General features: G+C 44.1%; 1 protein-coding gene across 1 annotated transcript in view; it reads left to right on the top strand.

The window, feature by feature from the left end:
* TPRN (taperin) overlaps positions 1 to 16,776 on the top strand; it is a 59,655-nt gene that overhangs the window by 41,008 nt on the left and 1,871 nt on the right. Inside the window, exons 2-3 of the mRNA XM_018567281.1 lie at positions 8,162 to 8,375; positions 15,311 to 15,417. Of these exons, the coding sequence (XP_018422783.1) occupies positions 8,162 to 8,375; positions 15,311 to 15,417 (321 nt within the window). The remainder of the gene's footprint in view (positions 1 to 8,161; positions 8,376 to 15,310; positions 15,418 to 16,776) is intronic.

Genomic DNA, 16,776 nt, shown 5'->3' with positions numbered 1-16,776 from the left:
CTCGTAGCAAGTACAAACCTGTAGTGAGTAGATATGGAGGCCGACCTACCCACTGTAAGCTGGGATTTACCCCATTGTTGTCAGTCTAACATGTTTTAGGCACTGGGTGATCTAGAGGGAGGCTGTTGGGCAGCTTTCTGGAGGAAGAGAGCCCAGGGAGGGCATCTACAGTGATCATCATTGACTAATGAGTAAGTAGAGCACCCAGGAATCTAGTGGGGTCACTATACTGGCTATTATGCATTAGATATGCTCGATCACAAGACGGACTGAACAGAGTCACTCATCTTTCAGCAGAGGTCACATATACGTGTTTGGCTGTAGTTTTGTTTTTATCTGCCTCCTGGCTCTACCTGCGGCGGTACAAGGCTCACCTGTATATTACCTCTTGGCTGCTATGATCTCTGCCAGGTCAGAGAAGCCAGTAAACAGTGCCGTTAATCTCCTGTTTTTACATAGGATCTGATGACCCGGCCTCTTCCCTGCAGGCTCCGCTCTGGCTTATCTGTTCTGGAAAGTTTGGGGAGGGTGGAGACCTAAGCTTCCACTGGAACGTTTTTCCCTGAGCCAAAAGAGACGAGGGGAGTTCAGGTCCATTTCCTCTTGACATAACACTAATTTCCCACTGTGAGCATAACAGACAAAAATGTTACATTTTATGCTCCATCGAAACAGGATTTGTTTTTTACTTTTTTTTTTTTTTATCCTACTTACCGGCTCCATTTTTTAAATCAGTGCTGCCTTCCTAAGCTCATATATACGTGCCATGGCCACATATATCTCCCTTAAAGGTACTGAAGGTGAAAGTTGAACGCCAGTATTTAACTCTTATAAAAACTTACATTGATGCAGCTTGGATACATCCCTCATATCTCCCATGCGGAGGCCTGCTGGGGTTGCAGAACTCACTGTTTGTAGCCTGTGCTACATACAGTCAGCTCTGGTGTCTTTCTGGCGCTGCTCGAGCGACCTGCCATCTGTATACTGAACACGTGTTCGCTCGCTGGGCACTTCTGACATTCAGAGATTGTCTTGTATTTTGTTTAATGAATACAAGGCATTATCTGATTAGATAAGGTAGAGACCTCCTCTCCGCCTTGTCTTATCAGAGAACGCCTTGTACTTATTAAAACAATAATTTATGTTCTATGAATGGTGGTGTACCGAGCAGGTGACCCCCCTCTGTTCAGTATACACACAGCAAATTGCTCTTGCAGCACCTGGATGAGGTCAGCAATGATCATATGTAGCACACACTACTACTATTCCTTCAGCCCTCCACATGTGACATATAAGGAATAAGATCGATGTAACCAAGCTGGACCAATGCAGGTTTAAAAACATAAATCATTCCCGGGGTTCAACTTTAAAGAAGAACTCCAGGTTTTAGAAACATTAGCCCTTGCAGTGGGGCTGCCCCCGCACTGCAAGGGTTATCTGCGTGTTTTTCTCCAGGGGGCTCAAATAAGAAATACCTGATCCTCAGTCCTGCAGCAGGGATCACTTGCCTCTCCTCCCTTCCTCTCCAGCTGTGGTATGTCCCTCAGTGTATACATGCCTAATAAAGGTGAATGGACTGTATTAGATGCATTGACGTCCGTGCGGAGCCCGTAGGAGAAGAGGTTGCATGGGACTACCAGCCAGGCGGGATTGAGGGTCGGGTGTGTATTTTTTTTTTGAGTCCCTAGAGAAAAATGAAGAGTGGGGTTAACCCCGCATCGCAAGGGTTAGCTTTTCTAAAATCTGGAGTTCTTCTTTAATGCTACAGAATGTAGGGCCCTAACGGTGCTGGGGTGTATGATTTAACATTACACTGCACCCTTTACAATCAAAAGTTTGTGATTCGCTCTCATCAGTGTGTGGGAATCCAGGCAAAATTGTAAGTTTGGGCTGTGCTTTCAGCTTAACATACAAAAGATATCACTTTTTTCTCTGTTTATAGTTCTACCCATGTAACAGAATTGTTACATGGGTAGAGGCAGCCATGTTTGCGTTTTACATATTCAGTCTCTGGATAGCGCTGTGATTATGTTTTACTGGTTTACTATGCAAGATTACCTGTCAGGTCTGACTGACTGGAAACAGTGCATTCTCTATAAGGCAGTGCTTTTATCTCAGCAGCAACTAGAGGGATAATCTATAGATCTCTGTGTGTAATACAGTACAGGAGTTCTGGTACAGTCAGCAAGTAAAATCTGAAAGTATCCTCAGAAATCCCAGCTACAATATAATAACTATATCTTTAAATACACTGTAGTTTCACTGAAAAACAATCTGTGCTGGCCTTCCCCTTCGGAGAATATTGTTTGCTACAGAATAGTAGGTGTACTTTAAATCGGCTTTCGTTCTAGGTGTTGTAACTTTAACGGTTGTGACGTGTCTTGGTGTTTGGGTTCGGCGGGGTAAAATAAAGGCTCTATAGAAGCGGGGAGGGATTGCCTTGTTCCCTCTTATAAAGTGAAGCAAATGAGCGGAACAAAACACAAAAGCTAAATTCTTCCCCGTCATCAGCAGCAAGAGGAAGTCCAGACAGGTGCGCGGCTAAACCTGGAACGCTGACCGCCATAGCTGAACCCTTTGTGATGTATGAAGAAGTGAAACTTGTTTTACATCGGGAAATAAAACTCAACGCCGCCTCTGGCGTGCTTGTGGAGTTTTATTTCAATGTATAAACTTTGTAATATCATTGTTTCATCATTTCAGTTCCTTGTATCATTTTTTTATAGGGAAGCACCGATACCAAGTACCGTACTCGGTACAAGTGCAGATACTTTTCCAGCTCCAGGACTAGACTAGAAAAAATTCAAAAGTCAGGAGGCAGCTGTCATTTGTAAGGAGCACACGGAGCTCCTGGGATTTGTACATCTCTGTTTTATTGTATGATTTGTTTTTATAAATAAAGGGATGCACAGATACCAGTTTTACGAGTACTGGTACTTGCCGAGTACTTACTAGTACGAGTACTGATACATTTTTGTTTAGTGTCATGTGACAGTTTTTCTAAAACAATACAGACTAATGATTTCAGGACAGTGGTGGAGCGCCAGAGTCAGGTCCCAGCTGCAACCGCTGCCACCCTGGTAGTTCTCATGAAAATGGCAAGTTTCGGCACTGGTATTTGAACTGGTGCATCCCTAATTTTTTATTAGCATTTTCTCTACTCATGATACCACCTCAGGTAACACCTAATTCCAGAAGTCCCACATGTATTTTTGAAGTCTTCAGGCAGGTTAGAAGACATGAAGGGTTCATTCACCCCCTTCTCCAACACAGGATGATTCTCAACGATTCAGAGAGCACCACTGACTCCATCCTCTGCGTCAGAAACACTGCACTCCCAGGAAGTAGGTTGGATATTGGAGGTCATTCAACCCAGAAAATAGAAGGCAGATCCTGCAGCACAAGCTACATTTTGCATTTGTCTTATTACTGGGAAATAGATTGCACCTTGGTCATCTCAAGGTTCCAATGTTTGCAATATGCATGCACATTTCCTGTTGCTGGAAGCATTAGGCTGGTCATACCTATTAAGATTCTTCTCATTCAGCCCCGCAGGCTGAACTAGACAAGTCTTTCAGTTCTTCCATCAATTCCAAACAGCAGGGTTGGAGGAATCTCCCCGCCAGCTATTTTACTCTGACAGCTGAAGTCACTGGCTGATTGGTTGCTGTCACTGTTTGGCCAACAACATTCTACCATCACCTATGACAAGCCAGTTGAAGAATTAACTTTTGTTGAGCTGGGTGGTGGCAGTAGCAGGGCCTCCTGCGGATCAAGTTTCAGCCGATTCAATAGGAAATGGCTGAAATTCGTTCTATGTATATGCCATATATGTTCTATGCCATACATGAAAAACGAACCTGTCACAAGTCTAGTGAGATTTGTCTTATGTGCACTGGCCTCGCATACAACACGCTAATGCTCATTTAGGAGAAAACCAATTAACCTAGCAGTATATTTTTGAATTGGGGAGGAAACTGGGTCATTGCGTCTACTCTCAAACACGTCTAGCACTTTGCAGCCTCTGAGGAGCTTACAGTCTGTTTGCGTGAGCTGACTTGCGGCACATATAAGCCAAAAATATATCTAATCCTCTAATCATGACATTGCACGGAGCCCTAAATTAACAAGATTGGGTTTATTTGTAGAGGGAAAAGCTGGTCTTCTGTAATCTTCGGCGAGACACGAACACAGCTTTGTATCGCTGAAAGATTGTTTGTCACGTTAGGTGACTGGGCCACTTGCCCCGTAAGAGGGAGTTCTGGGAAGTGTGTATCGGCTGCCATGATATTCTGGCACAAATCTGTGTTTATTACATTGACAATGAAGATGAGGAAAACCTACCATATTTTATATCACTATATAGATAACTTGATTTACCATGGCCAGGTTTAGTAGCCTTTATTTACTGCCCTATTTATCTTCTTGAACATGTGGTAGCACACTGTCTGCTTACCACCCTTCCAGTGTTCCTCCATTTTATTTCCTGTGAACTGGCCGAAATTGGAGCTGTGGGTGACCCTGCCAACACCACCCGGCTTGAAAAACTTGAATTAAAAAATTAAAGGAGCTGGGTGGAAAAAGTCAGCCTGGGCTGAAGGATAGACATCGTTATGCATATGGCCAACTTGACTTTACGTTGCTGTAAAATATTATGACCACCAGGGACAGTGGCAGAGAGATGCTTATATGAAAGCACCTGTTTTTAAATGCTTGACTCTAGAAAAAAAAAATTATTTGTAGAGAGGAGAATTAAGACTTTTTAGCAGCGTGTTCCTATTGCCCTTCACTTCCTGTTCTGGTAACACTGTGTATGTCAAGTGGTGACAAGTGGTCTTTGGCACAAGTAGCGAGGGGAGATCTCCCCATTGGAATACAGACAGTGATGGAAAAAACTCTGCCATGTAACCCACTTTTAAAAATGTTTTGGCTGGAGCAAGGCTTTACATTGTAAGAAATACTGTTGTATTGGTGTTTCCACTTCTCCACTTGCAGTCTCAGTCATTTAGAATACAAGAGGGATATTGGGTTCCTTCATGATCACTGCAACAAATATGCAGACCTGGGCAAGTAAAGTGCTGGAAGTGCACAAGACCATTACTGCAGCATCATCCTAAAACAGAAATATTAAGTTGACCCTTTCAAATAGACATTGTGTAAAATTGAGTGTGTCAAAAAAGGTACAAAAATGTTTCAACATATCATAAATAGTAATCTCTTATGAGATTAGTTATCCCCTCACTGTGCCTCCTCTGTTGTTCCCTACTCACATCATCCTTGTTCCTTACTCTTATGGGCTGGCATCGCTTCATGATAATGGCATGTAAACCCAGATCAGGGCAGTAACTATATCACAAGCTCCCCTTTTGAGGGCCACCATGTCTCATAACTGTGCACAAAATTGCTGAAGTCCTTCTCTAAGTCTGCTCCTTGTTGGCAGAGGCTATTAGAACTGTGCCGTGGCACATGTCACGTGATCAAACATGGCATGGGAGAGTCGTAGCTAACTATAAAAATGACTCCAAATGGAATCCAATATTTGTGACTACATTTGGCAACCAACATGTTTATGGGCTTTGTTCCAGCTGCTGTACAGAGGAATAATCAATCAGGCAAGTTAAAAACACTGTCCAGGTCACTATGGTTCCTTCCTGAGATAAGTGCTGCTGGCAGTGACTGCCAGAGCTGTCACTGCCTCTCCATATCAAGAGGTATGACGCACAACCCTATGGAGATCTTCCTCCGATATGTAGGGCACAGAGAGAGAGACAAGCATGCAATGCAGTTGGACAAAATGGGTAACGATCGCCTACAGCTGTCAGTTAAAACAAGAGTACACATTCTGATGACCCTCCAAGCGGCAAATCATATGAAGTGCACCCCATCACCAAACTTAGACAAATGCTCACTCACCAGAGACGGCACAATTTGGGCGGGGGGTAAAAGGAGTGCTGAGGAAGCATAGAGCATCCTAAGGAACAATTTCATAAGCACTGTTCTATTGATAAAGCTGTAAAAAATAAACCAAAGCAACTGGACTTGCTGTATTTTTCTTGAAGACGTTTCGCTGGTCATCTGACTAGCTTTCTCAATTCAGAATCATTCTGAGTTGAGAAGGCTGGTCAGATAACGAGTGAAACGTCTTTGAGAAAGTATACAGCAAGTCCAGTTGTTTTGGTTTATTTTTAACAGATTTACCATGACCTGGATGCATAAGAACCTCCACAGACATAATGTTCCATTGATGTTTTGAAGGATTGCTATGTTTTATTGGTGGACTTATGTCTGTTTTTTATTTGGGCGTTTTACATCTGTTTATTTTGGTGCATGCTATTAGAGGTACGGGACCTGCGGTGTGAAACCTAGAGGTAATTTTTTCACCGCCCTTTCTCAGTATGTGTCCCGAACATTAAAGCCCCGGCAGAGATTGTATCAGCTGGATCATAGCTTTTGTCTTTGTGACTTGTTTGTTTCCACAGACACATAGCTCAGTATGACTGGTGTCCCCTGCCGCAGGTCATTAAATCACAGCCACTGCTTCTATAGAGGAGCTCTCAGCCTGGACAGGCCCTGATAACATTTTTATTGTTTGCTATCGCCTGTGTACACTACCAGGAATGGCACCAGGCTGAGGTGGATAAGTGCGGCTTCTGCTACTTAAAGGAAACCGCGCAGTGCAGCAAAAACTGTTTAGGTAGGCTATGATAGAAGCAGCTGCTTCCAACTTTCTGCTGCAGCTTTACTGCCATGGCACTGTGTGTAATATGGGTCTACAAAGCCGGCAGGGGCTGCTGTCACCCAGAAACGTTCTTTGGCTAAGCACCAAATATAAAATTACCATATATCCCTGGTGTTAAACCTGCGGCCCGGAATCCATTTGGCACATGTTGTGCAGCCCTCAGGGCCCCTGTAGACAATGGTCTGTTTTGGTGATTACTGGTTTGGTTTGGTCGGATCCTCTATAATAAATCTTACTGAGAGAAATATCAAATGTAACGCCAGTCATTTTTAAGGGGGTGGCACAAATGTGGAAGCATTGACTTGTAAAGAGGCTGTAATAACTCTGATCTCTGGTAGTCTCTTGCAATGTGTCTCCTGAAGCCTGTCCCCATATTACCTACTCCATCCAAAATGGAAAGAACATGCCTGGGTCACAGTCTCTGCTGCCTCTGATGGAAGTGGGCCCTTTGGTGATGGTGAGGACACAGTGAAGCCTGTCAACACTGGCCCCATATATTTTTCTTATTCTAGCAGTACAGTATGCACAGCCCTAAGGAGAGGGCAATTTGCCAAGATAAAGTGCACATTTCGGCCCTCCATCTCAATTGCATGCCTTAGATTATGAAGCCTCGAGCTACAAAGTATACCCTAGAACTAGTGGATAGTCCAGTCCAGGCAGTCGGGTAATAGAGAAGCCTTAATGGTCTCTTAAAGTCACACTGTAGCTTTGCCACACATTCCAAGCCTCGACCTTTAAATGTTTCACGGTCATTAAGAAATGCCAAGTTGACCACATGTAACAACAATAAGGAGCACAAACAACACTGCATGGAGTGGAATATATTGTTTGCACTTGTATTCCTCACAATATATTGGGGCTTTGTGCTATTTTATTTTGTTCATTTCACTTTTATTTATAGTTTTCCGAGTCACTTTATTTGGCCTTAGAGCTGATCAAATACTGTCTTGTACAGGTTTGTCACTGATGATTTGTATATATATCACATTTTCTATACACTTTTAATGAACTTTAAATATATTTGATTATATCAATTAAGAGATTTTTAGTTTGTCAACAATAATATTTGACACATCATTTTTTGTGATTGCACTTTTGGCCGCTTCCTGGCGTGTGCTATATGTGATTGATATTTAGCGCTGTGTGTTTGACTTTTTTCACTGTGATTTTGTTCACAGCACATTTTTATCGTGTTTATCAACTTTTTGGACCCTGTATCCATTCCATTTATACATGTAACAACCGGCCTAGCTTGTCAGGCATGAAACTGGAAGAACACCAGTATATGTATATAATGCCTTTGTATAGGCATAGCAAGGAGGATTCCAGAGAAATGGTGACTGCTGATAGACGATAAGAACTTGAGAGAAATACATGTGCTGCCAATAATAATAACCAACTCCTCCTTTTTCTTTCTGACAGATGAAGATCTCTTTCAATGAGCAGAACATCCACACAATGTTTGAGTATCCTTCTGAGAGCTCGCTTGTAGAAGAGGTACCGGAAGAAGAGGGGAATTATGCATCTGGCTCCGAATCAGAGGAGGAAGATAAACCATCTGGTCTCTTTATCCCGCGAGTAACGTTTGGGAGCAGTGGAACAACAAGCAACGGCCTACAGGCCAAATCTAACTCAGGTAATGTCCCAATTTTTATGCTGGGCACAAGTCATGAGTATACCTTTGCTGGTTTGGCAACCAGAATAAAGATGGGCTATCCATTAGCGGCTTGTTCACACCATGTCTGTTGAGCTGCATTTTTCTGCACACCACCGCATATGTATGGTGTATACAGGGCACATAGAGAACAATTGTTGTTTGTGTACCTTGTTCACACCGTTCATGTGTGGCGGTGTGCAGAAAATGCAGCTCAATGGTCATGGTGTGAACAAGCCCTTAAAGTGGGTCCATCAGTAAGTTTACAAGTCTGCATAAATAAATTAATGGAATGCCACAATATGAAGAAGCAATTTCCGTTTACAAAAAGCTTTACCTTTTTATTATTAAAAAGTAATTACTGAGCTCCGATCAGGTGACTCTGACTAGGCTAGGCTGGCTCTAGCTAGGCTGAGGTGATGTCCACAGTCTGCTGTAGGCAGGAGAAAGCATTTCCTTAAGCTTACAAAGTTATTTTTTTTGGTGAACAAGAAAAATGTAACCGATTCCTCCATCCACGCTAAACAGTCTGGACGGACGAATCTCCCCCTGTGTCCTTTGTATTTTGACAGCGGCAAGTGTCTCGCTGCCAGAATACTTGAACAGTCATGGCGTCTGGTTGCCTGCCATCTATGTTCACCCAAAATGTTTCCATCCAGCTACTTCAATTTTCTGGTTGAAGGATGTTAGACAGGAGTGTGCCGACAGGGGCGCACCCTCTGTGCAAATTCTTCCAGTTCTTCATAAAATTCACACAGGGCCTTAGTCTCCTCTCCCTCAGATGGCACATTGTGACTTAAAGGAGAACTATGAGTTGAGTGATTTATACTCATCCTCATAGTTAGAGCTGAAGTGTGACATTAAATTGTTCATCAGCTCTATTGATCGTGAAGTGAGTGAGCGCATACCGTCACTCGCTCACTTTCCGATCATCTCCCTGCAGAGAGCGATGACTGTCAGTCAATGCTCCCTGCAGGGATTCTCCCCTCTCCGATCCTCCATCGCTGAGTGGAGGAACAGACAGGGAGGGCGCGTGCACAGCTGGTTCTACCTCTAGATAGGCAGAGCCAGCTGTCACTAACGCAGCTGGGTGGATCCAGACAGTATTGTCAGGATCTGTCCCGGCTGCGGCGCTCTCAGTATATAACGTGCAGTAGCCTGCTATATACTGAGCTTTGAGTCATGGGAGGATGCTAGTATATGTCCTTCTGTGACCCTGAAGAGAACTTTGGGATAAAAAGGTTACCCCATAGTTCTCTTTCAACTATAGAAAGTCACATGGGGAGAGGCTGTAGCAGGGGATGAGGTATCAGAATTTGTGAATGCTACCAATAACTGCACAGGCACCAGGATTTACAGGATGGTGTCATCTGATGCATTATCTCAGTCTAGAAAGCAGATGCAGATCCTGGATAATGAGCAAAGATGGTGTCATCTTTCTGGTAAGAAAAGCAGATGGAGGCATTTGTCATGGGGGAGTACTGTCATTTCTGTCCAAGGTATTAACACAATACTTGACATGCATCCACTTAATATTTAGGATCAAGTCTAATGCCAGGGCCACTTTAACTACAGGCGGTGCAAGTGCCCCAGTGTCATGTTGTCACGGTGTTTAGTTATAATCACCTTTTATATAGCAGCTGTGCGGACATTGCATTCTCTGCCGAATAATGTCACATTTCTCAGCTGCTTAACCTTTTAATAGGCTTAGTATGGAAATTCCCTTCATCGGGTAGGAAGATTATTTTTATTTTTTCGGGGGTCAATTTTACCAGATTTTACAGGAATTTGAATATATAGTTTAGGGATGCACCAATTACTTTCCGAGTACCCGTGCCGATACTTGGCATTTTCATGAGAACTACCAGGGTTGCAGCGGGGACCTGGCTCTGACGCTCCATCACTGTCCTGAAATCATTTGTCGATATTGTTTTAGAAAGACTGTCACATGACAATAAATAAAAATGTATCAGTACTTGTATCTGTAAGTACTTGGACAAGTATCAGTACTTGTACTCGCAAAACTGGTATCTGTGCATCCCTTTTATTTATATTTATAACAACAAAATCATACATTTAAAACAGAGATGTACAAATCCCAGGAGCTCCGTGTGCTCCTTACAAATGACAGCTGCCTCCTAACTTATGAATTTTCTCTAGTCTAATCTTGGAGCTGGAAAAGTATCTGTACTTATACCGAGTACTGTACTTAATATCAGTGCATCCCTAATATAGTTCAAACATATATAACTTATACATGAATGTAATCAGGTTGGTGTAAATGAGTGCCCTGCTTTCTTGTATAGGTTATAGTTCTATATGACGTGGGTGGCCATATTTTGCTCATTACATATGCAGAATGGATAATACTGATTGTGCTTTACACGTTTTCTCAGGCTGGTTGAAAAAAAACAACCTTTCTGGTTCAATGTTTTATCTCGGCAGCTGCTCGGTAAAGCTGGCTGTAGGCATCCAAAAGCCGGTGGGAGAGTGCAGCATTATGATTGGCTTCCTTATTGGCCAGTAGGAATGTGTGGGAAGCGGGAGGAGGCGGGCAAGCTTTGACATCATCAAAAAGTGCTGAAGCTTTGCCCATTTAGAGTGGCCCGACATCCAGACATAGAGGGCACAATGCAAACTGCTCCAGTTATTTTTACCTCTAGTTGCCTGCATGCAGGGCCGGTGCTAGATTATTTCGCGCCCTAGGCAAGGAACAGAACCCCCCAGCCCCCCTACCATGGAGCAACCTCCAACCCCCCCGCCCCCACGCAGCCCCATTCTCCTGCTTGCATGTAAGCAGCTGGGAGCATTTGCCAGACTGCTATTGGCTATTTTAATTTGAAATAGCCAATAGCAGGCTGGCTATTGAAACCCCACCCACTGAGCCGAGGATCGGACCTGAGAGAGAAAGTTGTGCCTCCCAGTTCTGCTCCTCTGCTCAGTGCGCAGGTGCAATAGCCAGCCTGCTATTGGCTCTTGCAATTTGAAATAGATGGGGGGGTTAGTGGTCAAGGCTGTGCCCTAGGCAGCAGTGCGCCCTAGGTGGCTGCCTAGTTTGCCTAGTGGCACCACCGGCCCTGCCTGCATGTCATACACGTCACCAGCTTTATGTTTATGTGATTTAGTCTTTTTTGCGGTCCCTATTCAGTAAAAGGCTGAACCGTTCTCTGGCAGCTAATAAGTCACATGTAGAAAATGTTCTAGAGGTAAACATGGGCTTTATGTGGGAATACAGCACAGATAAGTCACGCAAACCAGGGCTACGTCTCCTGCCATTGACTGAGAAAGGTGACAAATGTGTAGTACGTCCTCCCACACACATACTACAGAGAGGTGTGGATAGAGGGAGTGCTGGGCAGAGGCTATAAAAGATCATATATTCTAGTATACAGGTGCAGAAATATGACATGGTGGGTGATGAATTCTGATCCACCCCTCACCTTGTATTGTGTAACATGTAACTTATTACCTGCCAGAGCCCTTTACTAAAGTCCCCCTGGCCATTCATTGGGCTATGTGTTTGATTTAGGTATCTCACAAGAATGAGAGACCAGCCCTGAAATTAAAGACCAACCACAAAAAAATGGACCCAAACCAATAAAGTGCTCTGTGAAAGAAATATAGGGGGAGGGGGAGCTTTACTGATCTCCTTAGGGACATGTGAATGGCCTGGCTGTCTTGCTGACCTCCTAGCCTCAGTACTCGGAGATAAGTATGCAGCACTGAAACTTTGGTGGCATTTCACATCTAAATCAGAGGTCATCAATGGCAGCCTTTGGTTTTCTGTTAAAGTGGTGATTGGATTGGATGGGGCTTAGCCCAATATCGGGGGAATTCAACACCTTTGTAACATATGAAGGTCGGGATGGGAGGGACGTACAGATGAGGATGGGACGTGTCCTAACGGCTTCGCTGTTCTGCAAAGAGTGTTGGCACTTTAACAGAAGCATGTAACGTTCCTAAGATTAGGATTGTAATGTAGAGGTGACCAGCATTCGGGTATTTCTAGGAACAAAGCACCTCCATCTGTCCTGGAGATCCGGTATGGTTACCAGATAAACCCCCAGGAAGACATTGTCCAGTTTTCTGTATAAAATGCTCCATAGAGACCATTGAGGACCCGGGTCTGACCTCCAGCACACAGCATGTCCTCGGTACAGGTCAGCTCACCCTGAGCCATTGACTCTTCCCTGGGAAAGGTGTGGACTGGGAACCAGCAGACTCAGCTGTACTGTTATTTAACAATACATTATGTAACATATCATGTTCCTGAGCTTTAACATGCCATCATGTCTGGGTTTCATTTATCCACACAGATATGCACAGCTCACGTTTACCAGAGTGTGTCTGAACCCTAATTACCCGTAATCTGCTCTTAGTCACTGCAGAGTGAATCACTGCACACCAATATCCCGGGCCAGTCATCAGTAGCTGCAGCCTGTGGTGGGGGTGGCATGGCTGTCATGTTGAACCTCCATTTATTGGTATCCCTAAAAGCAATTTTTCAGTTTTAAAACTGTGTGCTATAATTATCTACTATCAGGTGACTCGGTTAAAGGACAGCTCTGACCCGGCATTCCATAGTGGAAATACATGTATGGCCACTGTTCTGCCTACCAAAAGATGCTCATAGTTTAGTTCTGCTCTATGGCCGAGAAGCCGAAAGGAGCTGTCTTCCAGAGCTTGCATCTTTGCACATGTCACTGCCCCGCCTCCTGCGTGCTCTGTGACCTATTGGGAAACATCAGCACACTGGTTCCGCCCATCTAAGTACCTCCCTCTCATGCTCCAGCGTAAGTGAAGCAACATTGGGCTTAACAAACATAAATAGTCACAGATGGGAATTTATCAAACCTGGAGCAGACAAAATCTGGAGCAGCTGTGCATGGCAACCAATCGGCTTCTCTCATTCATTTTTTAATCTTAACAAAACAAAACTGAAGAGAGAAGCTGATTGGTTGCCCTGCTCCAGCTTTGATACATTTCCCCCATGGCGTTTTGAGCCATGTAGCACAGCGGTGGTCTTTATGCTGTGCTGCCACATATATGTGTATGGCCTACGTCAATGCCTTGTGCTGAGAGTGCCCTCAATCATTCACCCCCCAGTGCTGTGATCACACGGTCAGTGACATCTCCAAGTCACACAGTGAGGGGGAGGAGCCGATAGGACTGGACCCAGATCACGTGATCATTGTGAATCCTATGCAATGCCACCGGCATTAAAAGAGAACTAACGCCAAACCTTTATTTTTTGGCTTTAGTTTTTTTTTGGGGTCACAGGAGTATATTTACTAATGTCCTCCTGTCACCCAAAGTCAGCATATAACGGGTTACTAGTATGCTATATACTGACAGAGCAGAGCCGCACTGCAGGCGGGAAGGATTCTGACACCCGCTGATTGACAGTTGGCTCTGCCCCCTCCCCTCTCTGTCCGTCCAATGATTGCTGGAGGAACAGAGAGGGGAGGGAGGATTCGCTGATTGACAGTCACCGCTCTTTGCAGGGAGAAGTCGTGAGCTGAGCGATCACTTGGCTCTCAATCTATAGAGCCGACATGTGACATCGGCAGTGTCCCCCACTGGCTCTAAGTATTGGGGAGAGTACATTTTACTTCTCCTTTAAGAGCTCTTAAAGGGCCAGCTGGGAATGAGTTAATTAGGGGAAGTCGATGAGAACCTGTTGCTTTGCACTTTATACTGAAAACACAATTTACTTTAAGAGTGGAATTCTCCATAAAACCTGTGTTGCTGTCAGAGGTAAAAGCAGCAATATAAATCATTTTATGACAGTTATTTATATCTGTTTTTAGATATATGATTGGATTGCCTTATCTCTGCACTATGTAGGTTAATGCCTAGCAGTGACGCAGGTAGCACATAGTTCAGCAGGAGTTCTAGCAGTGTTTTGTGAAGCCACAGGATCAACATGCTCTTGTTAAAGTGGACCTGTCACCCACAGCAATGTTCATTCATGATGAGGTCACTCTGACGCTCACATTGAGGATCACTTTACATTTCTGACTTTCTTTAGCATTCAAAGCCATTTTCTGGCTGCATTTCCTGTACGTGTTTCCTAGGGTGGAGGATATCGCCTGCCTGTTGTAGGCAAAACTCAGCGGCCCCTGAGTCTCGAATCGAGTCATACATCCGACCACAATTGTAGGTTCCAGAAATAACCCTATTTCATACCTGGAACTTGCAGACTGTGATCGGTGAAAGGGTTAAATGAAGTGTGGTTGTTTTTTTCCTGCCACATTTCCTGAACATAAGATTTCTCCTTGCAGATGTTTAAAGTTCACCTAGCATCAGATATAATAATGTTAGGTGGATGCATGCTGAGTGATGTGTAAGCGAAACAGTTACCTCTCACAGAGATCACAGTACTCATCCTGACCATGCCTTCAGCTGCTTTCCTGTCCACAAATACAAGACCATCTTTATTCAGGCATCATCCAGGGATCAGAGGTGATACAATCATATATATCCTGGTGCCTGTGCAGTTAACTAAGGTTGGTTTACAAATGTCTGACACACTATGGAGTAGTCTAAGAAAATGCAGCAGACTGGTGATCTCATATGAGCGTAGGAAAAGCCACTCGATTCGACCTCAAGGATCATGTGAATAGTAAATGGTGTCGCTTTATCTGACAGATTAGCCTCTTGCTGTATATTGTAACGTGAGGAATGTATTCATGCAGACTTGTAAAGTTGCTGAAATGTCCACTTGAACAGAAGTGCAGGTGTTGGGGAGGGGTGCGTGTATGCATGTAGATCAGGGGTAGGCAACCTTTGCACTCTGGCTGTGATGATACTACCAATCCCACCATGCCTGCAGCTGTCAGTCTTGCAATGCCCCATGGGACTTGGACTAGGAAATGGTACTATGTATATATTTATTGTTCTTCTTTCCTCTTCAGGTCTATCTAATTACACCCCAAAGCACTCTGTAGAATACAGTAAATGGCAGGATGAGAAGACGCAGGTGCGACCAGCTTCTTTAGACGGTGGGGACCATGAGGGCATGGTGAGTATGTGATTGGGAACTTTGATTATTGTAAACTAGATTTAAACTTTGGCTGTCATAGGTTATCGCATGCTTGTTACATAGGAGTGAATGATGTATTGCCGTGGTTCTCAGCTTCTCCTAAAAGTAGGTCACAACCCATGTTCAGTGGGTCGCCGCGTGCCATCCCCTTGCGCTCCTCGGCCTCCCCCTAGTGCAGCACTGCCACTTCTTGCGCTGAGCAGCCATTCAAAAGTGTCAGCTTGAGGTGGGGTGGGCTGGGGCTATGGCCGCGAGGGAACTCCATCCATGCGTGCATTGCTTACAGCTCCCTTGCGTGCCCTGTAGAGATGCCTGGACCGGAGTGACGTCACATTCTGGCTGCCGGCATCTCAACAGGGCACGCAAGGGAGCTATACAAGCAATGCACATATGGATGGAGCTCTGTCACAGCACAGCAGCCCACACTAGCCCCAGGCTGAGGATCCACTCCAATTCTCATAAGGTAAGGGAGTGGGTGGATCTTTAAAAAAAAAAAAAGAGATTTTTTTTTTGGTGTGTATGTGTGTGTGAGAGTGTCTGTGATTGTGTGTGTCTGTCAGTGTTTGTGAGGGCAGCGCAATAATCCCACAGTCCCTGTGTGTTCTGGTGCGGGAGGTGCATCGTGTTGCCATTCATTTGAATTGGACCCCAAACACACAGTTTGATTGCGCGGTATTACAATGCCATGCGTTCCAGTGCGGTGCAACCTAATGACCAAGGACAAATGTGGGTCCTGAGGTTACACAAGTTGAGAACCACTGGTGCGTTGTATAGTAACATTTAGGAGGAGTGGTGCTGCCGCACAGTGTTCACATGTGGTACTGCAGGGGTACAAGGGGTAAGAATGACTACATTTCTTTGTATGCTTCCCTCACACCTCTATTATGTTCATGTAAAAGAATGTAATCTTTTTGTTATGGCCACTCATAGCTGGGCAAGCTATAACCAGGAAAATAAAATCATGAGATCTAATGGCAAATAGCACCTCACGCCAAACCCTGTGTAGCTGCAAGCACTATAAGAAGTGTTACCCTCTAAATGTACCAAATTCTAATAATGAATGTGCTGCGCATCAAGCTTGAAGCGCAGCACATTCATTATGATAAAATCATGAGATCTCTTGATGATATGTACCACTTAGCTGACTTTTTGTTTTATTTAGTAAGGGAGTACAGGGACACCGTTTCTGATGGTGTTGGGTTCCAGGGGCCCAGAGGTCATTTAGAGAGTAATTATTATTATTGTTATTATTATTATACAGGATTTATATAGCGCAGTGTATGTATGTATGTATATATATATATATATATATGTATGTATATATATGTATGTATATAT

The sequence above is a fragment of the Nanorana parkeri genome, unplaced genomic scaffold (assembly GCF_000935625.1).
Source record: "Nanorana parkeri isolate BGI_ZX_2015 unplaced genomic scaffold, ASM93562v1 scaffold1026, whole genome shotgun sequence".
NCBI classification, from domain to species: Eukaryota; Metazoa; Chordata; class Amphibia; order Anura; family Dicroglossidae; genus Nanorana; species Nanorana parkeri.
Note: the sequence above shows the minus strand (reverse complement) of the source record. Positions and strands in the feature narration are given on the sequence as shown.